General features: G+C 34.6%; 1 protein-coding gene across 1 annotated transcript; it reads left to right on the top strand.

The window, feature by feature from the left end:
* Nucleotides 1-7: 7 nt before the first annotated feature.
* LOC117339308 (ligand-dependent nuclear receptor corepressor-like protein) lies at nt 8-20,296 on the top strand. Its single transcript, XM_033900833.1, has 6 exons — nt 8-130; nt 9,550-9,618; nt 10,636-10,715; nt 11,137-11,197; nt 14,281-14,467; nt 14,931-20,296. The coding sequence occupies exons 1-6, from the start codon at nt 37-39 to the stop codon at nt 16,450-16,452; spliced, it is 2,013 nt and encodes a 670-aa protein (XP_033756724.1). The 5' UTR covers nt 8-36; the 3' UTR covers nt 16,453-20,296.
* Nucleotides 20,297-24,022: the final 3,726 nt, after the last annotated feature.

The following is a 24,022-nucleotide window of genomic DNA, read 5'->3' on the forward strand; positions in this document are numbered from 1 at the left end:
TCCTGAGGTCATGACGTAGCATTGTATACATGCAACATGGTCGATTGTGGGAATATACGATGCGTTCAAGAGAGAAAGTCTTTCAAGAAAGAATTGTTGTCTTGGAGTAAAAAAGTTCCCATCGCAGTCGGTAAGTATATTTTAGATCATTCACGTCAATTGAAAGCATCCACTGGTCGCGATTAAATCTTTAAATCCAGTGACACAGTGTCGGATCCATTGTCAAAATTTGTGTTCCTTTTAGCTATTCTGTCAATTATGCACTCCCCCTACATCGAATGCGACAATCAAAATTAATTTATTTTCCTTTCATTTTAGATTTATCTTAAACTAAAACCTTCTATTTTAGCCTAGGTTTATCAATAGTTAGCTATTTCGGTGTAAAGGTAAGGCATTTAATGAGCTTTCGTCCAGGTAAAAATCGAGATAATTGATTCAGCATCCCAAATACAGTACCCGCTGAGGAGCCTGATTTCGTGATCGATGACGTCGCTGTATATTACCATAAAAAATAATTAAAATATTGATTCTGGTTTGATACGAATATCCTGTGTAATGTTTTCAATTGTGTCCATTAAAATTGGTAGGATATATATGAATGAATACGATGAGTGGAAAAAACATATGGTTCACGTTTGGGAAGAAACAGAATGCCAAAAATGGACGCTGTTGAAAATTATTGATCGAATGACAAACTCATTGTCGCACGCCGGTTGTTGAGCAGTTTGGCTGTCGTGACCTTCTGTGGAACCGAAGCAATATGCTAATGAGTGTCAATCTCCGTAAATATATTGATTGCCTTGCTATATGGACAAGATAGGTAAACTGTTTCCATGCCAAATTATGTGAATATTTTGTTGCGGATGCAGATATTGCAGTGCGACTGTACTGTTCAGAAGCCTAATACACAGTATCAGTGACCTCTATAAATATTCTCTTTGATGCAAAATGTATAATGTTTGTCTATCAGTTTGTTCATTGTTCCATATATATGTATTTTTTTTTTTATTTTAAAGATATGTTTTGTAAATTAATATTTCCTCGTTTTGTTTTTTCCCCTTACTGTATAAACTGAATATGAATAGGGAAGTTTTTTTTATATTATGTGTCCCTGTTACACTTTACAAATAATGCAGAAGTTTTACATTTTAAATATTACAACGTTTCAGAGAATGAAAAATGACAAAAAGAGTAAAAAGAGACAATCTTATATATTTGTTTCTAATAGATGTGATTTAACTTGAAATTGTCAGAACTTTGATCGGTTATTTGATGTAATGTAACATATCTTACCTAATATTTTTTTGTGAAATCATCAGATGTAATTTATAGCCTTAGCTTGGATTTTCCAAACTGGTAATTTCAATTTTATGGATGCCTAGATGAAAAAGCAGAATTCAGATAGGCCTAGGCCTATTGGAAGAAAAAAAGTAAGTAGGAAACTAAGAAATAAATTTGTGTTACTGGTGTCTCTACCAAACCGATATTGATACTGTTTTGATTGCAGAATCATCATAGTCTCTCTATATTTAGATACCGGTAAGTTAAAAGTGTTGCTCATATATAATATGATTGAAAGTTGGTCAACACTTTAAATGTTGAAATTTTTTTTTTTAAATGTATTATCTTTATATAAGGCTACACATGTACAGGTGAGATATCACTTAGACAGGTTTTCATTATATTTACAACATTACCAGAAGAAATTGAACATTTTAAGGTATTGCCTGAAATTGAAATTTACTACTAATTGTGTATTAAAAGCATGTTTGTATTTGGATCATAGAATGGGGTCGAATGACGAATGGATAATTAACATACAATATAATGAACTAGAAAAGATAAGATTATCTATGGGATAGAAATGATGTGGATCATGTTACTTATGAAATAGAATTTTAATTACCAGAATTAGTAATACACATAATAATTATACCAATGTCTATAATTAGTCTGAAGTGAACAGATTATATAAGATGTATGTATATACAAGAATTAGATTTTTGTCACATTACTTATATTATTTAATGGTAGAAAGCATAATGCTAGACGAAACAGAGTGTGTACTTGCAATTGTAGTAAGTTGTGATTTAGAAGAAATTAAAGATGACTACCATTTTCTTAATGCGCATATAGTGTGTAATGTCTGTTTTATTCTGATTTACAACAAAGATTTTTTAAGAAATATTATAGAAAGCAAAGCATATATAAATTAGTACAATTATTATGATGTTAAAGAATTAAATTTAAATAAAACTGGTAAATTTGTACATTTAGCTTTTAAGAAAAGGACAGACCAATTCAGTTGGTAAATATTGCTGTTATATAAAAAATGTAATATGTACAGTATAACAATATGTGTATATATAGTGGATCCCACTTACTTAATATCAGATTAATATCCAACTTATTGAATGTTTTTTAATGTACCAAATTTTTTCCATATAAATTTATTTTTAAAAGATCTCATTTATTATGATACAGTCCAACATGAATTCAGGGTATCATAATATTTTTTTCTGTCCCGAATCATTTTGGTAAACTGTATACCCTGATAGTGGACAATGTGATGGAATTTAAATTTGACACCTGGACAATTCAAGTCATGAGTGTCCCTAAGTAATATTTCTGCCAGAGGCCTTAAGCTCAGTGCTAACTAGCTATATATAGGGCACCGGCTGAGATTCAAAACAATAGACATCAAGCCACCTTTATTACCTGTGCTGGCCATGCATGGGGCAAATAGAAATTGCATTTGGGCAAGTGGATTCCTGAGCTCTACTTTCTGGAGGCAAAGGGCTTGAAAAACTTTTCACAATCCTGATTTAGGTTCCCATTGATTCTTAGTTGTGCCCATATTTGATTTGGTAAACTTGATGACCTCCAGGTGGTTATTTTTAATTTTGACAATTGAAGTTTGCTATTGCTATTTCTTGAGAAGAACAACAGGAAGGGTTTTCCTTAAACTTCATGTGTAGGTTCCCCTTGGTCCCTAGTTGTGCCAATTTGATTTTTAAGTCTTATTCAGAAAACAAAATATGGCTGACAGTTGAAGTTTATTGCTAGTGTTGGGAATGAGATTGATGGGAATAATCAGATGTGTTCTTCCGATCGATTATTGATTATAATCAGATTGTTTAGCTATTTCATTAAGTAAAGATGCAAAATAATGTTGTTGTACCTTCTGTATTTTCATACCAGTTGTAAGTTGTATCAATGCAGGAAACAATTACGATTTTTATGCCCCCGTCATGAATTATGGCAGCAGGGAGGGGACATTTATGTCTTACACACATTTTCTACTTTAACTCGATCAAAATGTTAAATGAACTTGAAATGGCAAAACTATTACAGAAAATGGCTAATTTCAACTATCAAAACTAAAGAGCATAATTACTAACAGAATTGGACTTAGAACTCGCACTGCTATAGTGTTAATAAACTCACAACAATAACAACAGAAACAATTCTTTAGATTCGGGAGCATTTCCTCTCTGAACTGGACATGTAATTCATAACTACTAGCTAATCATGAACAGTTCTTCATGTTTTTATTAAGAAATGGTGTGTCAATATTTTCTGGGGACATTCTTGCCTATTTTTTCCAGTTAACTAGTCTTCCAGCCAGACTGAAGACCATTTCAGAGGGTACAGATGAGGCAGTCTACAATGGCTAGACTTTTTCTTGCTTGTACATTCAATCTAGGAAAAAAGTTAATTTCTTTTCCATTTGTCCAGCATAGTAGATGATCCTTTGGAGATGAAGCAAAGTTTGACCATTCTTATTCTAACACTAGACCTTGTGACATTTACTCTGCCCTGTAAATATCACATCATCCAACCAAGATTCCATATCAATGTTGAGGTTAGACTTTTAACTGTGGTTTCAGATTATTTGCTATGGGTATCATTTGTAGGAGAGAAGGTTCCCTAACTTCACCAGGCTGTGGTTGTGTTATTTCAAGATCACCTTGGTCTTTCTCCTTCTTACCAGTAACTGAACTATACTGGACGTGTGTCCTCTGTTTACTTGATCCTGTTCTTCATCATTAGACCGGTGAGCTATTCAAGTCACCCTGCGTCTGTGGTCCGTTATCCATCTGTCATATGTCCATCAATCCATAAACAATTCTTGTTATCTCTGTTGTTTCTTGAAAATACTGGAGAAATATTCTTCAAACTTCATGTCTAGGTTCCCCTTGGTCCCTATACTTGTTTTACCAATTTAATTTAGACTTGATCATAAAAACAAAATGGCGGACAGGTAGCCATCTTGAATTTTGAGATTGGAAAATTGTTATCGCTATTCCTTGAAAAGTACCAGAGGGATATTCCTCAAATTTCATTTGTATGTTCCTCTTGGTCTAAGTTGTGGCAATTCGATTAATATTTTTGATCAGAAAAACAAAATGGCCGACAGGTGGCCATCTTGGATTTTGATAATTGAAGTTTGTTATCACTCTTTTTTGAAAAGTACTGGAGAGATATTCCTCAAAACTATATGTGTAGGTTCCCCTTGGTCCCTTATTGTGCCAATTTAATTAAGAATTTTGATCAGAAAAACAAAATTGCCGACAGCATGGATTATGAGAATTGAAGTTTGTTATCACTATTTCTTGAAAAGTACTGGATAGATGTTTCTCAACCTTCAAATATAGGTTCTACTCAATCGTGTTATCAGATTATTAAGAGCAAAAATTAAACAAGAAAGAATGAAAAGTAGAGAGAAGTTCAGAGTCTGGCATAGAACCAATTAAGATTATTCAATGGTGGACACCAAGATCTCACTGATCCCATGTCTTTTGTACAGTACAAGGATTCAGGGCATTGGCAAGAAGAATGAGATCCATGTCTTGACTACATCTCTCAATCTGATCAGCAAGAAGAAATTTTAATTTTTGTATCGGTGAACAACCCTCATCTTGAATTCCCAATTTGGGGTATGAACATCCTCAGCACAAAGTATGTTTGTGGCAATTTCAAATGGCTTGAGAATTGCTGTTACTTTTTCAACCAATCCCTTGCTGTAGCTCAAACTTATTGGAATAGATGTTTATAGCTACTGCTGTGGCCTTCCCAGCTTTAGGATCATGTACAACAGCCATAATGGCAGGGGTCAGTTCTAGGAGTCTTTCTAGCTTAGAGAGAGTCAGTGCTGTTTCATCCTTTTCGGTAATCCTGTATTAGTTTTTGGGCAACATTAAAGTTTAACTGACTAAGCTGATGTGCCCTGATCATGAGAAGATCAGATGCACAAGTTGACTGTTGAAAGAATGTCCCAATTTTCTCCTTTAGGCAGTATCTTCGATAATTCAGGAATACCCAAGGCTGTTTTTAACACATTAATTAATCCTATATCCATTAGTAGCCAAAACACTGCCATTTAAGAATATCAAATGCTTTTTTTTTCACTGGCTATGTTGTCAGTTAATTGTGGCTGTTGAAACTAGCAATGCCATGTAGTTTTAGTTTCTCTAAGCTTTAAGGCTTCTGTAATGGCCTCTGCTGTGTGTGACTCTTCAGATTTTTAGGTCACCTGAGACGAAGTCTCAAGTGACCTATTCTAATCGCCTTTTGTCCGTCGTCGTGCGTCGTGCGTCCGTAAACTTTTTACATTTTCGACTTCTTCTCCAAAACCACGTAACAAAATTCAATGAAATTTGGCAGAAAGTTTCTATGGCTGAAGGTCAACCAAAATTGTGAATTATATGGTCCCCACCCCCCAGGGGCCTGAGGGGTGGGGCCAAAAAGGGTCAAATTGACTAAAACTTCAAAAATCTTCTTCTCTACTCTCAGATATGGTGGAGTCAAACACTCTTTATAGATGAAAGGGTCTTGTGGTGCTTTACCAAAATTGTGAATTGCATGACCCTGGGGTCTCACGTTTGCCCCTGGGGAGGGGGTAAACTTTACTATAGTTTATATAGGGAAATCACATTTTTGACTATTATTTGTTGGATTTGTATTGGAATTCATTCTAACTTGGTTCAAATTATCAGCATGGGATGACAGTTTGATGGTATGTACATGTTGGCCCTGGTTGACCCCCAGGGGCTGGTGGGCGGGGACAAAAAGGGTCAAATTGACTGAAATTTCAAAAATCTTCTTCTCTACTCTCAGATATGTTAGAATCAAATACTCTTCATAGATGGAAGGCTCTTCAGGTGCTTTACCAAAATTGTGAATTTCATGACCCTGGGGTCTCACGTTTGCCCCTGGGTAGGGGGTAAACTTTACTATAGTTTATATAGGGAAATCACATTTTTGACTATTATTTGTTGGATTTGTATTGGAATTCATTCTAACTTGGTTCAAATTATCAGCATGGGATGACAGTTTGATGGTATGTACATGTTGGCCCTAGTTGACCCCCAGGGGCTGGTGGGCGGGGACAAAAAGGGTCAAATTGACTAAAATTTCAAAAATCTTCTTCCCTACTCTCAGATATGGTAGAATCAAATACTCTTCATAGATGGAAGGCTCTTCAGGTGCTTTACCAAAATTGTGAATTTCATGACCCTGGGGTCTCACGTTTGCCCCTGGGGAGGGGGTAAACTTTACTATAGTTTATATAAGGAAATCACATTTTTGACTATTATTTGTTGGATTTGTATTGGAATTCATTCTAACTTGGTTCAAATTATCAGCATGGGATTACAGTTTGATGTTATGTACATGTTGGCCCTGGTTGACCCCCAGGGGCTGGTGGGCGGGGCCAAAAAGGGTCAAATTGAGTGAAATTTCAAAAATCTTCTTATCTACTATATGTTAGAATCAAATACTCTTCATAGACTGACCCCTATTAGGACTGATGGGTGGGGCCAAAAAGGGTCAATTTAGTTGGCCGAAATATTTCAAATCTCAGGTGACCGTTAAGGCCCTTTGGGCCTCTTGTTTGTTTTTGTTTCCAGAACAGCCGATTTGTTTTCCCAGTCTTTTGGTAATGAACTGCACCGTTACAGTTTGATAACTTCCAGGCAATACTGGTCTAGCCATATCACGTGTTACAGGACAATTGTGGCTTTGAGATTATTTCCTGATACTCTTCCCTTTAATTGATCTAACATGGATTATATTGTCGTTCTGCTTAAGACACTTTAATTTAATTTGTACCTATATGTATATATAGCTAGCTATATATAATGAATAGTCAAATGTGAAAAAACTATAATTTACCAACCTCAGATTATATGAGTTAAGGTAAAATTGATTTTACCTGTAATCTCAACTAAAGGTCCCTGAATTAGAGCTCGAGGCTATCCACCAAGCATAATGGTAACATTTAAACAACCAGAATCTGCATAATCTTATAAGATTTAGTTCTTCACTGTACTCTTTACTGAGTGATGTAAGGTTTGGTATTAACATCACTGAACAGTGTTATTTTAGTCTTCACTAGAGCCTTTTAGTGCATGGTTACCACACTTTTCTTTCACGATCGTGTTGTTGTGACCAGTAGTTAAGTGTGACATTAGGTTTGTAGTACTACTAGTGTTGTCTGTTGGAGAATTAGTAAGTTCAACAAAGCCTTGAGGTAGCCTTGAGTACGTTTTGATTCAGCATTACTTAAGCTTGTACAAAATACAGTCGAATCTGTATTAAGCGACCACTAAAGGGAAGTTGAAAAACGGTCTCTTAATGGAGAGTGGTCTCTTAATAGAGATGGTATCTTAAATTTATTAAATGTTCATAAGCTTTTTATTCGCTTTATAATTGGCAATAATGATTTATAATATATATGAAAAATGAACCACCACTTTGAATAAAACAATTTTTTTTTTTTTTTTTTGTGTATTTTTTTTTAATAATTATTACTGTGCTAATTTTTCATCACTTGATGTATTTTTTGAAATTCTTTCAGCATAGCAAAATACATCGATTTAACATGAGAAATATATTTCATTGGTTAATTAGATTACTTTCAAATTATTTATATATATTTTTTTAATTCCTGAAATCTTGGTCTGGATTTCCGCTCCGATTATTATTTACGTTCCTGCATTTCCTACTTTAAAAACGGCGACTTTTTCACTGGCAAATATCTGTTTTAATGTCTCAAAAAAGATAACAAATCACGATTTAACAGTAAGTTAACTGTTTATGCATTCCTTCATTGTTATATTTCGCATGCAAATTGATATATCGTATATAAAACGTCTGAAAATCGTCAGAATTCCAGACGGTCACTTCGCCTCATCTCCCGTCCTTTTGAACGAAAAGTAAAAATACTTGGGTTTTATTAAGGCGAAAATGGTTATGTAAGGCATTTTGGAGACTTCTGGTCGCTTATTGGAGAGTTCTTTTTATCACGGGAACGAAAAATTGTGGTCGCTGGTCGCGTAAAGAGAGGGTCGCTTAATAGAGTTAAAATATATAGCGAAAACGCTCGGGAGGAATTGAAATGGTCGCTTAGAACAGAGGGTCGCTAAATAGAGATGGTCGTTTGGACCGATTCGACTGTATTTAGAATTTCCTTTTTCATATAACTTTGAATTACTGTGAAATTGCACACGAAATTTCACATCCAGTTAATTAACAGACACAAAGCTAACTTTATGTGACATTACACAAATCAGTGTCATTCAACATGTACACTGTCAAATCTATATATTTGATGAAAACAGATTGTTAATGGTTTGACGTCAGCTAGTGTTGCATTACCAAGTGCAGGAGTATATATATACCAGCTGTAATGACGTTGAGTAACCTGCCATACTGAAATATTGTAAAATTTTGCTAAACTGAACAAAAATGGAATGCAAACTGACACCAGCATAGTCATTGTCACTAACACCTCGGCCTAAATAGCAACACAAAAGTGAAGATTGTACTTTTGCTTTCAACAGTTTAGCACTTCTGACTTCAATTATCATTTAAAAGGAATTATTTTTGTTTACATACACTTTTCTGCATAAGCACCATACTGCTTTAGACATGTCAAAATTTTCTTACATCGCCAGTCCATCTTTCATTTAGTGAAGGCAAAGTATCACCAAATGACAGACTTTTTTTACCCTGGGTGGCCGTACAGAGAAGCTTGACCTCCTCCACCATTTTTGAAGCACATGGCCAAAGCGTTGTCTGATAATGATTTGAAGTTTAAACACATGTACACAACTGATCATAAGCAAACAGCGATGACAGAAAATCTGGAATCAATTACGGAAATCTCGTAATTGATTAACGCCGTAATTTTTTCAAATAAATTAATTTTCAATTTTAATCCATCGGTACGCCAATAAGTATCACTATTTGTAATTCACAGAAAGTTCTTAGATATCATATGTAGGGTAGAACTCCTTGTTATCGAATCATTAAAGTAGAGAAAAATCAGTCTTTGGAAGAACCATAAAGATTTTTCAATAGTACACAGGGCACCAAGATCCTTCTTGGATCTCTTGTTCATTCCTGTCAATCTCTATATATATATATATATATAAATCTGGTGTCTCTATCCTCGACGCTTTGTTACTATTTAATCTTAAAAAGACAAAATTTAGTTCATCGAAAAAATAGTGTCATTTTAATAGTTTTAATTTGTGTTTTCAGGTCTAGAAAGAATTGCAGAAGAATTGGGAGGCCAGACTCATATCAAGGAGTTGTTATTGCCATTTAATGGTAAGTCCCTAACTCCCTACATATACCAGTAGTGATCACACCCATGATATATTCAGATAGTCGAAAACAACTTTTAAGTCAATCGATTATGATGAAAAGGTATGTGGTTGATTGCAGTTGACAATGATCAAAAAGTTTTTGGTCACATTTCACACTGAACCAATTTTTATGAAATTTTGCAGAAACCATTCTTGGGCCAAAAATGAATAAAATTGTAAATTATATGGTTCCCACCCCCAAGAATTTTCACTTAGAGTCAAGTTGAGGTTTTGAGTTATCAGTTGAGTTTTGAAGAAGTTTAGTTGTATTATAGTATGGCATCACATCATCCATGTAGCATTAACTTTTCTTTATGCTTCGGTGTAGCAGTGATCCAGACATCTGGTTGACATACATCCGGTGTCAATTTTCCCCTCTAAACACACAGCTTCTTCTCAATAACCATTAAGGGGCCCAGAGACATTATATTGGGCCTTTAGCATGCTTGGATGAAATTTCTTTGACATAAGTACTTTGAATGTCATAGGGGTCAAATGTAATAAAATCTTTTGGTATTGTTTAACATCCTTCGACAGTTATGGTCATTTAAGGACAGCCTCCCCTGTATGCAAGATGCGATGTATGTGGATGTGTTTGGAAACTGCAGTATGTTCATGTTTGTCTTCTTGCAATAGCATCATGAACTTAGTGTCAACTTTATAGTGCTATCTCACTGAAGTATACTGCCGAAGAAACCCAGCAGGACACCTCACCCACTCAATATATACTGACAACAGGCCAACCTGTCACCCCACTTTAAAAAAATTGCTGATATAGTAACAATTATACTGTTATATCTCAATGCTCATATTTTGAACAATGCCGTGATCAGCTGATAGTAAGCAAAGCTGCATTAGATTTAGAAGCAGGAGAGTGATACAGGCCCATTAGGTCTCTTGCAGTTGCCCATTGTGCAAGGATAAATGGATCAATGTCAGTCTCTATTAATTGATATATTATAACTTTACATCTTTGCAGACTTGGAAACTAATGAAATAGAGGACTGGGATCCGGACAGAAAATGTTCATTCTGTGAAAGCAGGGTACAACTTGTCTTTGTAAGTACATTTATAAAGTAGTGTTTAAAACTTTGTTTGATTTGCAGCAATTTTCAGATCAACTACATATAATTGGTAATCATGTTTCTGGCTTAGATGGAAGTGTGGTACAGAGAGAAAATTTACATGTATAGTCTTACAGCTCTTGTAGCCAGTGTACATGTACAGTTGTCAACTTTTTGTAATTTCCATGTAGGTTGTTACACACTTTTAAACTAGAAAGTTTCAGAAAAATGCATTTATAAACCTCCTTTTGTAAACTTGCAATGTATACTTAGATTTATTAGAATTAGGACAATTGTGTATTAGATTTATTAGAATTAGGACAATTGTGTTACCAGTAGGTGTCTGCTGGCAAATCCCCCTTGAAAGTGCCAGTGGTAAAGATAACTTGATGGTATGTTTTACCTTTATATTACAGGAAGCCGTAGAACAACTTATTGATGAGGCAAAAAATGGAAAAGGGGTCCAGGACAATGCAAGTGAGTTATCATCTATGGCAGTGCTATGGGCCATTCTGACTGAAGTTCCCAGAGTTTTATCTTACTATTGCATTAACTTGATATCGTCCCAAAAAAATCCTGATCTCCACACAATTTGGACAAACTTACCTGGAACAGACCATAAGCCTCCATTGGACAAAGTGTGTAATCTTATTCAGTGGCATCCATGTCCACCCTTCCTATAATTTGAACAGAAGGACCAAATTGGGTCTAATGTTTAATTAGATAAGGATAATTGAAGCTAAGAGGTCAAATGTATAACCTTGATATTTATTTTTATAAAAGTTATACATAGGTTACACAAGTGGTCATTGTACATGGTATTTCTTTCACTCGAGTCTCATTAATTATTTCTCCAAAGTTACAAAAAACACTCGCTATAAAGCTCGTTTTTTGTAACTTTGGAGAAATAACTAATGAGACTCCGGGTAAAAGAAATACCATATACAACAACGAGTTTATGTGACTTTTTTCGACCACAGCAGAAAAGCTATTTTGAGGATGAATTAACCTGTTTTATGTCATGTTTTCATTTCACAATATCAGGTGTGGTGTAAGGATATGACCTAAGGGGAAATGCCGCCAACTTATATACAAAACAGATAATTTTGAAAATGTGTGGACATATTACAATTTATTACAAATCATTACAAGTAATAAGCAAGTTTATTATTTTAAAAGCAATAAATTGATAGAAATCTATTTAAATTTTTTGAAATATGATGAAAAAAACAAATGCGAACTGCATCTTGTGCATTATCATTTCTGGGACCTTGTGAATAGGCCTTAAAGCATTAGCCAATCAAAAAGCATTTAACCACGTTATTGAAAAATAGTCCTGGTCAAAGGTCACCCTGTCAACCAATCAAAATGCATTTAGAGTTTATTCTTTGTTTGGTATAAACTGAATGTTCAACAGTTGTAATGATTATTTCATGCCTTGGGAGTTAAATAACACCCATCTATTGTTAATAAATGGCGACCCAGCACAAAGTGCTTCAGGTGATGCAGAGAAGGCAGGTGTACTTGTAAATTTCTTTACTAGCGTTTTCACCAAGGAACCACCAAGTGAAATACCAAATCTCAAGCAGAGGACAGTTAGCCAACTATTCCAGAATACACCAAGGAACCACCAAGTGAAATACCAAATCTCAAGCAGAGGACAGTTAGCCAACTATTCCAGGATACATCAAGGAACCACCAAATGAAATACCAAATCTCAAGCAGAGGACAGTTAGCCAACTATTCCAGGATAAATCTTGCACTGAAGAAAATATTCTGAAGCTTCTGTTGAAATTGAACAGTAACAAATTATGCAGTCCAGATGAAAATTCACCCAAAAGCATTAAAAGAACTCAGAGATGTTTTGAAACAGCCATTATCGATAATATTTATAAATCCTTGGAGATAGAATCTTGGAAGGATGCAAACATCACAGCCATCTACAAAAAGAAATGTCCTAAGTCCAAACCAGGAAGTTACTGCCCAGTCAGTCTCAAAGTATCGTAGCTAAATCAATGGAAACACTCTTCAAGACAGAATTGTACAACATATACATTTGTATATGCAAATAAATAACTTATTTAGTAACTATCAATTTGGGTTTCTGCCAGGGTGATCAACAACACTTCAAATGTTAACAGTACTAGTTCTGGATTAATGGACACAGATGCTGGATACGGGAGGAGAAATACATGTAATTTAGAGGGACTTTATGGAGGCTTTTGACAAGGTACCCCATCGTTGCCTCATACACAAGTTGTACAAATTTGGAATCAGTCATAAAACTGTTAAGTGGATAGAAAATCCCGAGTAATAGACACCAAAGAGTCATAGTTAATAGATTCACATTGAAATCGCAGACGTGCTCAGCGGAATTCTACGAGGAAGTGACAATAGAGCCCATTCTTTTTATTCTGTACATTAACGATATGCTAGAGAATACAATATCACTGTGTCCTTTATTCGCAGATGACACAAAATTATAACGCAAAATCATAGATGGCAACAATGTGAGCACTCTTCAAACGGATTTAACTTCAGAAATGGTTGGATGATTGGTTATTTTAAATTTCATCCCAACAAATGTAAAGTACTCTACCTAAAACAGTAAAAGGCTCTGGCCACCAGGAATATGAATTTTGTTTGTTTTTGTTTGTTTTTTGTTTAATGTCCTATTAACAGCCAGGGTCATTTAAGGACGTGCCAGGTTTTGGAGGTGGAGGAAATAAATTACGGTAAACCTCCGGTTAGTTCGAACAAAATTAAATGAATATTGACGAACCTGTTCGAATTATTCGAAATTATGAATTATGAATTCATGTTTAAACAACTGATTGACACATTAGCCGGACCATATTTGGAATACCAGGTGTGTGCATGTAACCCTTACAAACAGAAGGATATTAATTATAAATATGATAGAAAATGTGTAATGTATAGCTACAAAACTTGTACGAGGGCTAAAGGAACTATCCTACAGAAAACAATTACAGAAGTTAAACCTCCCTACACTGATCATGAAGTACAGGAGGATGCGAGGGGACTTGATAACAATTATTTAAAAATTTTGAAAACAGTAAACTCAAATTAATTAACTTTCGACATCAACCATTGAACTATGGGCAACAATTCTAAGATGTAAAAAAACCTACTGCAATGCAGAACTGAGGCGAAACTTTTTCACATATAGAGTGGTTGATACATGGAATAGTCTCCCAATACATGTTGTAAATTCTCAATCAATTGTTCTGTTTGAAAAACTAGTGGATGATCACTTCAAGGATGTAATATACGAATATTGATATTCTGTTATATAATTATGTTTATGTGTTTGTGAAATATTTCTTGATATGGACTCGGATGCTTTAAGCCTGCGTCCATTTATATCCATTAAATTTGATTAAATGATTAGGTGGATAACGTTGAATTGGAAAGGATCTAAGAAATAGACAGAGTGGAAGTAAGGTATTGAGGCAGGTCTCTTCTCTAAATTACATCTAGTGTGATACATCATGTTCTTAATTATATGTAATTATAATGGTCATCTTTCTGCTTCACAGGTATGCGGTATCTGCAAGAGATATTACCGTACTGTCCCCAGTTTTACACCCAGAACATGGGACGAGAACTTCTGGCAGAGTTAAAATCATCAGCACAGAATGTAGAGAACACAGAACCAGACACCAATGTGCCACAGCAGCCATCACTGGTAGAGCTAAAGATCCCGCATGTGGTGACACAAGCAAGGTTAGTGCGTCAATTTAAGATTATTGTGACAGTTATCGCTGTTATTTCTACAATATAAAATCTAAATGATTTTATTTTAAATCTCCTGAGACAAAGTTTCAAAACACCTTTTTTTAAATTAAAAACAAAACAAAACAAATTAAGTTTACATTAAAATGCTGCGGAAATGAGGTGAAGAGGTGAAGAATTCAATAAAGTTTGCATGTCCTTGTTCTACTGATTTTGTATTTAATACGCATTACATTATTAGTTTATAAGTGAGGGGATTATAATCATCTGTGATGTCTTGCTTGATATAAATAACTCTTTCTTTAATCATTGATATACGTCACATTTAGGAACACTGAGCTTTTATTCATTAAAAATTTGATTAAGCTCTTCAGTTCATACATTATTTTGAATTTTACTCCATTCAGGTTCATAGGCCTCTCACATGACTAATAATATTTTCTATAATTTCCAGCAAACACAAGAAAGAAAACATTCCTAACTGTAAGAAGAACTACACCGATGATGAACTTACAGAGGCTGTATCTGAGATACAAAATGGCAAATTAGGAACTAGACGGGCCTCTGCTCTCTACGGGATTCCTCGCTCAACGCTCCGTAATAAAATATTCAAAATGGATGCAGACAAACTGACATTATTACATGAGGATGCTTTGGATGATGAAGATAGCCAGGAGTCTGGTATAAAATGGTCAGAGCTTATACAAGGCAATATTTTACCCTTGGCTCTCCCTCAGCTTCCTCCACCCACATGTGATTTGAACGAGGTCAAGAAAAGTGAGACAGATGATAATACTGAAAGGAAATTAGACAACATCCGTAAAAAACATAATCTGTCAGGGAGAGAAGAACTGTATTATGAGATGTATGAACATGAATTAAAAATGCCCATTTTGAAAGATATTATACGCAAACTAGCTGAGGAAAGATTAGAAATGGAGAGAAATGCCTCTAGGGTGAGAGATTTGAGGCATGATGAGATCAAACTTGAAGGATTAAGTAGCATCAAGCGGCCTTCATCTGGGAGGACTGACGAAGGATCAGAACCTCCCACACCAACTTTCCATGATATCATCATTCCGTCCTACAAGTCAACTAGGAGTCCGATCAAGCAGGAACATGCCTTCACTAGTTCACTTGACAAGTTGGAAAACTCTTCTATTGGTGATACATTGAAAGAAATTATTATGAAAACAATAAGTGAAAAAGTAAAATGTAAGTCCCACCAAGTAGGCGACTTAGGTCATGGTGACCTAGTTTTACGAAAGAGCCATCATCAGACATCATTCCAGCCAAACGGTGCCTCTCCTGCCAAGCAAATAAAGAAAGAAGATAATGACAAGAAGAAGGGACTGGGGGATTCTACAGGAACTCCTGCCAAAAAGACGCGCCCAAAAAGAGGCCAGTACCGTAAGTATAACAGCCAGCTGCTTATGGAAGCAGTGAAGGCTGTACAGCGAGGGGAGATGAGTGTGCACCGTGCAGGGAGCTACTATGGTGTGCCACACTCCACTCTGGAATACAAGGTGAAAGAACGACACCTTTTGCGTCAGAAGAAGATCAAGGAGCAACAACAGCAGAAGGAAGCAGCGTCCGCGACAGCAGCAACCACCACGAAGAAGACCTCTGCCTCTACGGATGTGGGAGTCACTGGTAGCTCCAATAGTAGAGGGGGTGGACAGGGCAGCAAAGCAACTCACAGCAAGGGGGAAGTGTCAAAAAAACATGAAACTCCAGAAAAATCAGAAGGAAGCTGTCCAACTTGGTACACTTCATATTTAGTGGGTGCCTCTCACTTGGATGCCTCCCCTGGGCTGGGATTCCCCTCAGGATTTGCCTTAAACACGCCCGCCTCAGAGTTGCTGCGTAAGCTTCAACACAAAGTTCAGAGCAAGTCAGATACTTATCCTGAGGATAGTAATTACAGTAAGAGAGGGGTTGGAGCTCTAGGGGAAGGCTTCTTCTTTATCAATTAAGCAGATTTGTTCAGATCCTGCTAATCCTCTCCTTGAACTTGTCTTTTCCAGTTGTCGCAAGCACCAAAATCAATGATGGAGTGCTTTTCTAGTCAGTTTTTATCATGAATTATCTTAGCATTGATCCTGATCTCTCTCCAGGAGCAGTGTGAAATCAGTAGTCTGATATCATTTCATCAGGTGATATAATAGATTATGAGATACATGATTTGTTACAATTTTTGACTTAAGGTTACTTGGAAAGTACAGAACACCGAAATATATGTAGAACAAGGTTCTACTGCTGTAAATTAATGAGCTTCAAAAACAAGTCGGCCATATTAACATCAGTGATCCTTGTTCTGTTCATCATAGCTGATTTTTTAGTACTGCAGATCACAGTGAGAGACTAACAGAATTTAACATGGGTCTGTTCCCTTGACAAGCCTAGTGCTGGCCAGCCAAACTCTTATACGAGGATTGAGATTTTCTTGTTGGCGGAACAGACCCATGTTTGATCGTTTTTCTCACATACTTGCAAGCAAATGTAATTAAGCTTTCCTGAAAGATTTTTATTGCGCCATCTACAATGCTCCTTGGGATGTGCATCAAAATTAATGACGTCATCATTTAAGACATGGTTACTCAACGTTAAATGATGACTTTATGTTATTGTGAGCAGCATCATATAGCACGTGCCGGCTGTCTTTAACCCCCTGTGGGAGATTAATTTATTTTTTCCCTAGCAACCACGAGGTAACCCTGTGAAGTATGTGAGAAGATAAAATCTTGTATGTAGTTATGACATTAACTGGAGTACTGCATCACCTAAATCATTACAGAGTCATATCAATATGAATTTTTTTTTTTTGTTACGATGAAATGATATCAAGGTTGCCGACATTCACACTCCTTAATTATCAATAAGGAAGTGACTGACTGGTAAAGACATGTCCAATCACCTGTCTACAGGAATATCAGCCTTCAGCTGTATATGTGTACCTTGCCTATCAATGCTCAAAGATTTAAATTATTAAATATTAATACAGAGATATGTTTTAGCATCTCTTTAGGATGCTAGGCATTCATAACTGTTGAAAATGTTCTAGTAGCAGCAGGTAGGTTTGTGTTCTTAATAAAAACTATTTTATGAAATTATCATTTATGGGAGTTTAACTATTTTATGAAATTATCATTTATGGGAGTTTGTTTATTGGTTATTTTGGTATGTAGCACAGTTTACAGAGAAATTACATTGTGTGTGATTTCTGCTGTATTGATTTAATTTATAATGATTATGGTCCCTTTCTGTTAGTAACATGTACAACAAAGTGGAATGTAGTTTAAATATTGTTCTTTGTAACAAGACATAAAAGTTGAATACAGCTCTGTGAAATAATATATATATATATATAATACATAAAAGTTGAATACAGCTCTGTGTAACAAGACATCAAAGTTGAATACTGTTCTGTGTAATAATATATATATATATATAATACATAAACGTTGAATACACTTCTGTGTAACAAGACATCAAAGTTGAATACTGTTCTGTGTAACAAGACATCAAAGTTGAATACTGTTCTGTGTAACAAGACATCAAAGTTGAATACTGTTCTGTTTAACAATACATCAAAGTTGAATACAGCTCTGTAACAATGCATCAAAGTTGAATACAGCTCTGTGTGACAGAACATCAATGTTGAATACTGTTTTGTGTAACAGTACAGCGATGTTGAATACAGCTCTGTGTAACAGTACAGCTATGTTGAATACAGCTCTGTGTAACAGTACAGCGATGTTGAATACAGCTCTGTAACAGTACAGCGATGTTGAATACAACTCTGTGTAACAGTACAGCGATGTTGAATACTGTTCTGTGCAACGGTACAGCGATGTGGAATGTAATACATGTACAACAAAGTTCTGTGTAATTATTGTACCAAAAAATAAACATTGCGATCTAGATGTTCAAATCATCTGATAGACAATTAATGTGGTCAGAAATATCTGGTTATCACTGCAACATTGAAACATTTTAGGGATGTTTGACTTGTAGCAGTGGTAACAGCTGTCAATATTTCTTGCTATTCAGGCAAATTTGTTTAAGGCCAGATAACCAGGACACAAGTAATCAAAAAAAAAATTATCTCGCTTCGTCATTTGTGTTACTATGTAATATATCCAATTATTAACACAATGTATCATATACACTATGTGTTGTTGATCCGAAGGTTAAAGATATGGATTTCCACTCATAATTGTACTGTCTCTAAAAATAAACACCACAAAAAATACAACATGTTATATATACAGTGTACGTGTACAGCACAGCTCTGAACTATGATACACAATACAAAATTTGTTCTATGTATGCGGTACTTACTACATTGTATTTGTTGTACATGGTGTAACACAGTCCTGATTCCATACTTTCTGTCCAACATATGGTTTACAAGAAAATTACCGATAAGACTGCTTTGCCAACATTTAGAATGTTATGATGTTTTTTTGAAATATTTGTTCAGTGTCTCGCTTCATTAATGGTTTTTATTGTGATATAATTGAATTTTCATCAGGACAACTAGCAGTAACCATATGTGCTACATATATTTTGTAAGGTGGTGTAGGGGAGATAATTCCTCCAGTGATGTTGTTGGGGCAGTGAGTTGGGATTTCTGCCAGAAATGTTAGGGAAATAACACACACACAAAAATGGAGAGAGGCGAAAGATTAAGCAATTTCTTGTTAGAAGATATTCCTCCCAACAATAATTATCCTGAATTGTGTTTTGCGGTTTTTTCAGCACATGTTAACAGAAATCCATGGTTTATGTGGATATATATATTTGTGATTGTTATGTATATGTGTGTTCAATTATTGGACAGAATGTCTCATCATGAAGTAATGAATGATAATTTTCTGTATTACAACCCGTTACAATTGTAAGCTTGTATTATTTATTGATACATTTTCAAGATATTTTCCTTTGAAGGACATAATTGTTACAGACGTCTTAAATTTAGATGTTATACATTTATGTATTTGATGGATATTGTTTTTATGTTAACGTTTTGTATATTATAATCTCTATGAGATTGTGTGTACAGTATGTAGAGACATTTAAGGCACTATGATAAGCAGACCAATATATTCCCATGAGAGTTTGTATCAGATACAAAATTTATAATCCGAGAAATGAACTAAAATTATGAATTATAATCTATTTACATGTTTTTAAAACATCTTCGTTATCAACATTACTTTTAGTTGACATTCCGATTGACATTGATTTTTTAATGTTTTTATTTATTATATCATTTTCCTGTGCAATACTACATTCTAGTCTCTTAACTGGTTCATTCTACCTTTAAGTATTTATTTCTACTCAAGTATTTAATTATATTTAAGGATCTCTATGTATTATGTTTACTTTTAAATTTGTAATAGTGCTAATTGATAGGATTTTAAAGTTGCTATCAATCTTGACAACTTGATGTAATTTTTTGGAATTGAAAAATTCAGAGAGTGATAACATTTATTATAAACATTTTGCTTATACTCATAAAAGGGAACAGTAGTTTTAACATTTCACCTAAATTTGCAGGTTTTTTTTTATTATTATTCTTTATCAACCACACAAACATTTCATCATTCTGTATAATACAGCCATAACAGATACAAGCAAGTTCAGTGTAATACAGTCATGACACAAGCAAGTTCAGTGTAATACATAAGACACAAGCAAGTTCAGTGTAATACAGTCACGGATACAAGCAAGTTCATTGTAATACAGTCACAACACAAGCAAGTTCAGTGTAATACAGTCACGACACAAGCAAGTTCATTGTAATACAGTCACAACACAAGCAAGTTCATTGTAATACAGTCACGGATACAAGCAAGTTCAGTGTAATACAGTCACGACACAAGCAAGTTCATTGTAATACAGTCAGTCACGACACAAGCAAGTTCAGTGTAATACAGTCAGTCACGACACAAGCAAGTTCAGTGTAATACAGTCAGTCACGACACAAGCAAGTTCAGTGTAATACAGTCACGACACAAGCAAGTTCAGTGTAATACATAACAGACACAAGCAAGTTCAGTGTAATACATAACAGACACAAGTAAGTTCAGTGTAATACAGTCACAACACAAGCAAGTTCAGTGTAATACATAACAGACACAAGCAAGTTCAGTGTAATACATAACAGACACAAGTAAGTTCAGTGTAATACATTACAGACACAAGCAAGTTCAGTGTAATACAGTCACGACACAAGCAAGTTCAGTGTAATACAGTCACGACACAAGCAAGTTCAGTGTAATACATTACAGACACATGCAAGTTCAGTGTAATACATAACAGACACAAGCAAGTTCAGTGTAATACAGTCACGACACAAGCAAGTTCAGTGTAATACAGTCACGACACAAGCAAGTTCAGTGTAATACAGTCACGACACAAGCAAGTTCAGTGTAATACAGTCACGACACAAGCAAGTTCAGTGTAATACATAACAGACACAAGCAAGTTCAGTGTAATACATTGCAGACACAAGCAAGTTCAGTGTAATACAGTCACAACACAAGCAAGTTCAGTGTAATACATAACAGACACAAGCAAGTTCAGTGTAATACATAACAGACACAAGCAAGTTCAGTGTAATACATAACAGACACAAGCAAGTTCAGTATAATACAGTCACGGATACAAGCAAGTTCAGTGTAATACATTACAGACACAAGCAAGTTCAGTGTAATACAGTCACGGATACAAGCAAGTTCAGTGTAATACAGTCACAACACAAGCAAGTTCAGTGTAATACAGTCACAACACAAGCAAGTTCATTGTAATACAGCATAGTTGGTAACATTTGTGGGGGTATTAATTTTGCTACAAAGTGAAAATGAATGTTTTGATATATTTCTCCCTAATACTATGGCCACAATATACATCTACTGGCTAGAGAGACTTACTTTAATCTTGATTGGTTTAACATAAGACATGTAATCAAGCATTCGAGGGTTCAGTCCCTCGCAGTGGCACTTAATTGAATTGATCATACGCACTGTTACATCAGCACCCCTCTAGGGACTTGAGAATTATACTTACATTACTTGTGAAAGCATTGCTGTAACCCCTGGAAACTTGGGGACGAGGTCTTATTTATTGTTAAAAAATAACTATATAAATTAGTTAAGGAATTAGTAAAGAAAGATCCATTTTTTATAGCACTTAATAATAATGATAATATAATAGGATTTAGATAATGTCTTAATATTTGAAATTTAAGTTTCTCTGGGTGTTTTCTCTCCTGAATATTATGATAGGAGTTGCCTTTTTAACCCCAGACCTTGTTTGATTCCTTTGATATTATGCAGAGACAATTAATTGATAGTTTTATATTTGCTATATATATTAAAATTTCAAATGAATAAGTGTTGAATGTCTAAAATATTCCTCCCCATTACCAAATACCTACACATGTATATAAACCATGAATAAACCAGTTCCAAACTCTAATCATTCTAGGTAGAATAAAGATTAACTACAGCTTTAATGTCACCTTGACATACGATGCAGTTCTATTTTTTATTTTTTACTACTTACTAGATGTGCAGGTGTAAAATAGTGATGTTTTATGGAGTCTAATTATTGTGCAATGTGACCAGTACTGTATGATTCTTATACAAATATCTAGTCATGGGTGCCCGCCTTGTTGAAGATGTAATTTTTCGCTGCCAGAATTATCTCTATAAATTTTGCAACTTCTGGTCAAACTGCAGATAGACATTTTATGTATTTGTACAGCATTCTTTAAATGCATGTATATATAATTCATACATTGATAATTAGCATCAATATTTTTAACTCAAACATGATTTACACCGTCTGAGATAATAACAAATTAAGTCTCACATAGCTGCCTCCTGTTGTTGGAGAGAGATTTTTTTTTCTCTTCCTGAAAGTGTCATTATAATTTTGATAGAGCAAATTGCAAATACTTAAATCTTTTGTATCAGTCTTTAAGGGTATGAGAATATAATCACTTGTTTAAATTTCTATTCTCTTCGGAAAGTATACAGTATAATATGAACTTTTTCTCATGATTTATACATACTTATTTTTAAGACCATTTTAAATACTTTGGAAGATATGTATGGAAATATGATCTGCTACTAAATGATAAACAAAACATAGCATAATTGAATTTTAATTTTCTCTGTATTTCTGGGATATTTGTATTTACTGGCATATTCATGACTGGCCTGTCAGTCTTATGCTTTACACAAATTTGACGTACTGCTCATGAATGAAGATAAAATTACTAAAATTCATCAAAGAAAACGATGTCTAATATGATGTGGGAAATCACCTGTTTCTATAAATAGAACACAAAAGAGTTCCATTTGAACATAAATGGTGGAACACACGTTCTCTGGTCTAAAGATCAGCTGGCATGGTTTACAAGTTTACAGGAGTATTCAAGTGATATATGATAATGAATAGATATCTTCATCTGGAATATTTTTATGACTGAATATTTAACCGTTTCCACAACCTTGGGTATTCTGCTATAAGGTATAGTCTGTTTCATAAAACTTCAGAATAACTAATCTTAATAAGGGCGCCCCCACTGTCAATTACCCGCGCCCTGCGCCCTTATTAGGTCAAATACGGTATGTCTAAGTTTTGTGATTTAAGTCTTAAAACAGAATCATAATTACATAAAGAAAATGGAAAATATGTGAGATAACACATGACATAAATATCTGTACCAGACATTTGTATTCATAGTGTATCATAAAGTAATATGTTATACTGAATAACAACATGAAATCGTCATAGTTTTTTCTTTTCTTTTTTTTTCAAATCACATATATTATAAAAAGATAACTGCATTTTATTTCATTTTGAAATATGTTGAAATAACTATAATTTTCATGTGGGATAAATTAACACCTTGATCCAAATATTTATTTAATTTGGCAACAATCTAATAATAACCACTATGAAAAATACCAGCTGTTTTTAGGAGAAAATAACAACCCTAGTTACTCATGACAATGCATGAGCTAGATGGTGTTTACATTGAAATGTAATTCTTGTGGTGAACTGGAGTTACAGCTGTTAATGTTATAGTGTGGTGTTTACATATGTGTACAATGTGGTGTCTTGAAAATGCTTCAGAAAGCCGTCCTCTTTATTAGTGTGTCATTGTTTTCCTAATTGGGTGAAAAGTTTGTGGGTTTTAAGGTTTCGAGTAGTTATTGTCCAGTTATAGGTGTTTTTATGTAAATGTTGAATTGTTTTGATATATATGTGCGTTTGTGTGTGATAGATCTCATTGAAAAATATTCTGGGTTCTGTGGATCAAAACTTTTTAAAAACTCCATAATACTGAAGTTATTTTTTTTCTGATGGTCTTTTTAAATCCTCATGCATATATAGGATATTTCTGTGTTTTTTTAAATGAAAATATTCACCTTGTTCAAGTCTTTTTTAGAATGTATAATGGCAAGGATATGGCATTGGTCAACAAAGTTATGTGCTAGATAATATTTTACAATCACCATATTA

This window comes from Pecten maximus, chromosome 12, assembly GCF_902652985.1.
Source record: "Pecten maximus chromosome 12, xPecMax1.1, whole genome shotgun sequence".
Lineage (NCBI taxonomy): Eukaryota > Metazoa > Mollusca > Bivalvia > Pectinida > Pectinidae > Pecten > Pecten maximus.

Excerpts from the sequence above, each read along its gene's own strand:
- LOC117339308 (XM_033900833.1), top strand. The coding sequence starts at position 37 with ATGGTCGATTGTGGGAATATACGATGCGTTCAAGAGAGAAAGTCTTTC. Across the intron at positions 131-9,549 it reads AAAAGTTCCCATCGCAGTCG|GTCTAGAAAGAATTGCAGAA; the intron begins GTAAGTATATTT and ends TTGTGTTTTCAG. Across the intron at positions 9,619-10,635 it reads GTTGTTATTGCCATTTAATG|ACTTGGAAACTAATGAAATA; the intron begins GTAAGTCCCTAA and ends ACATCTTTGCAG.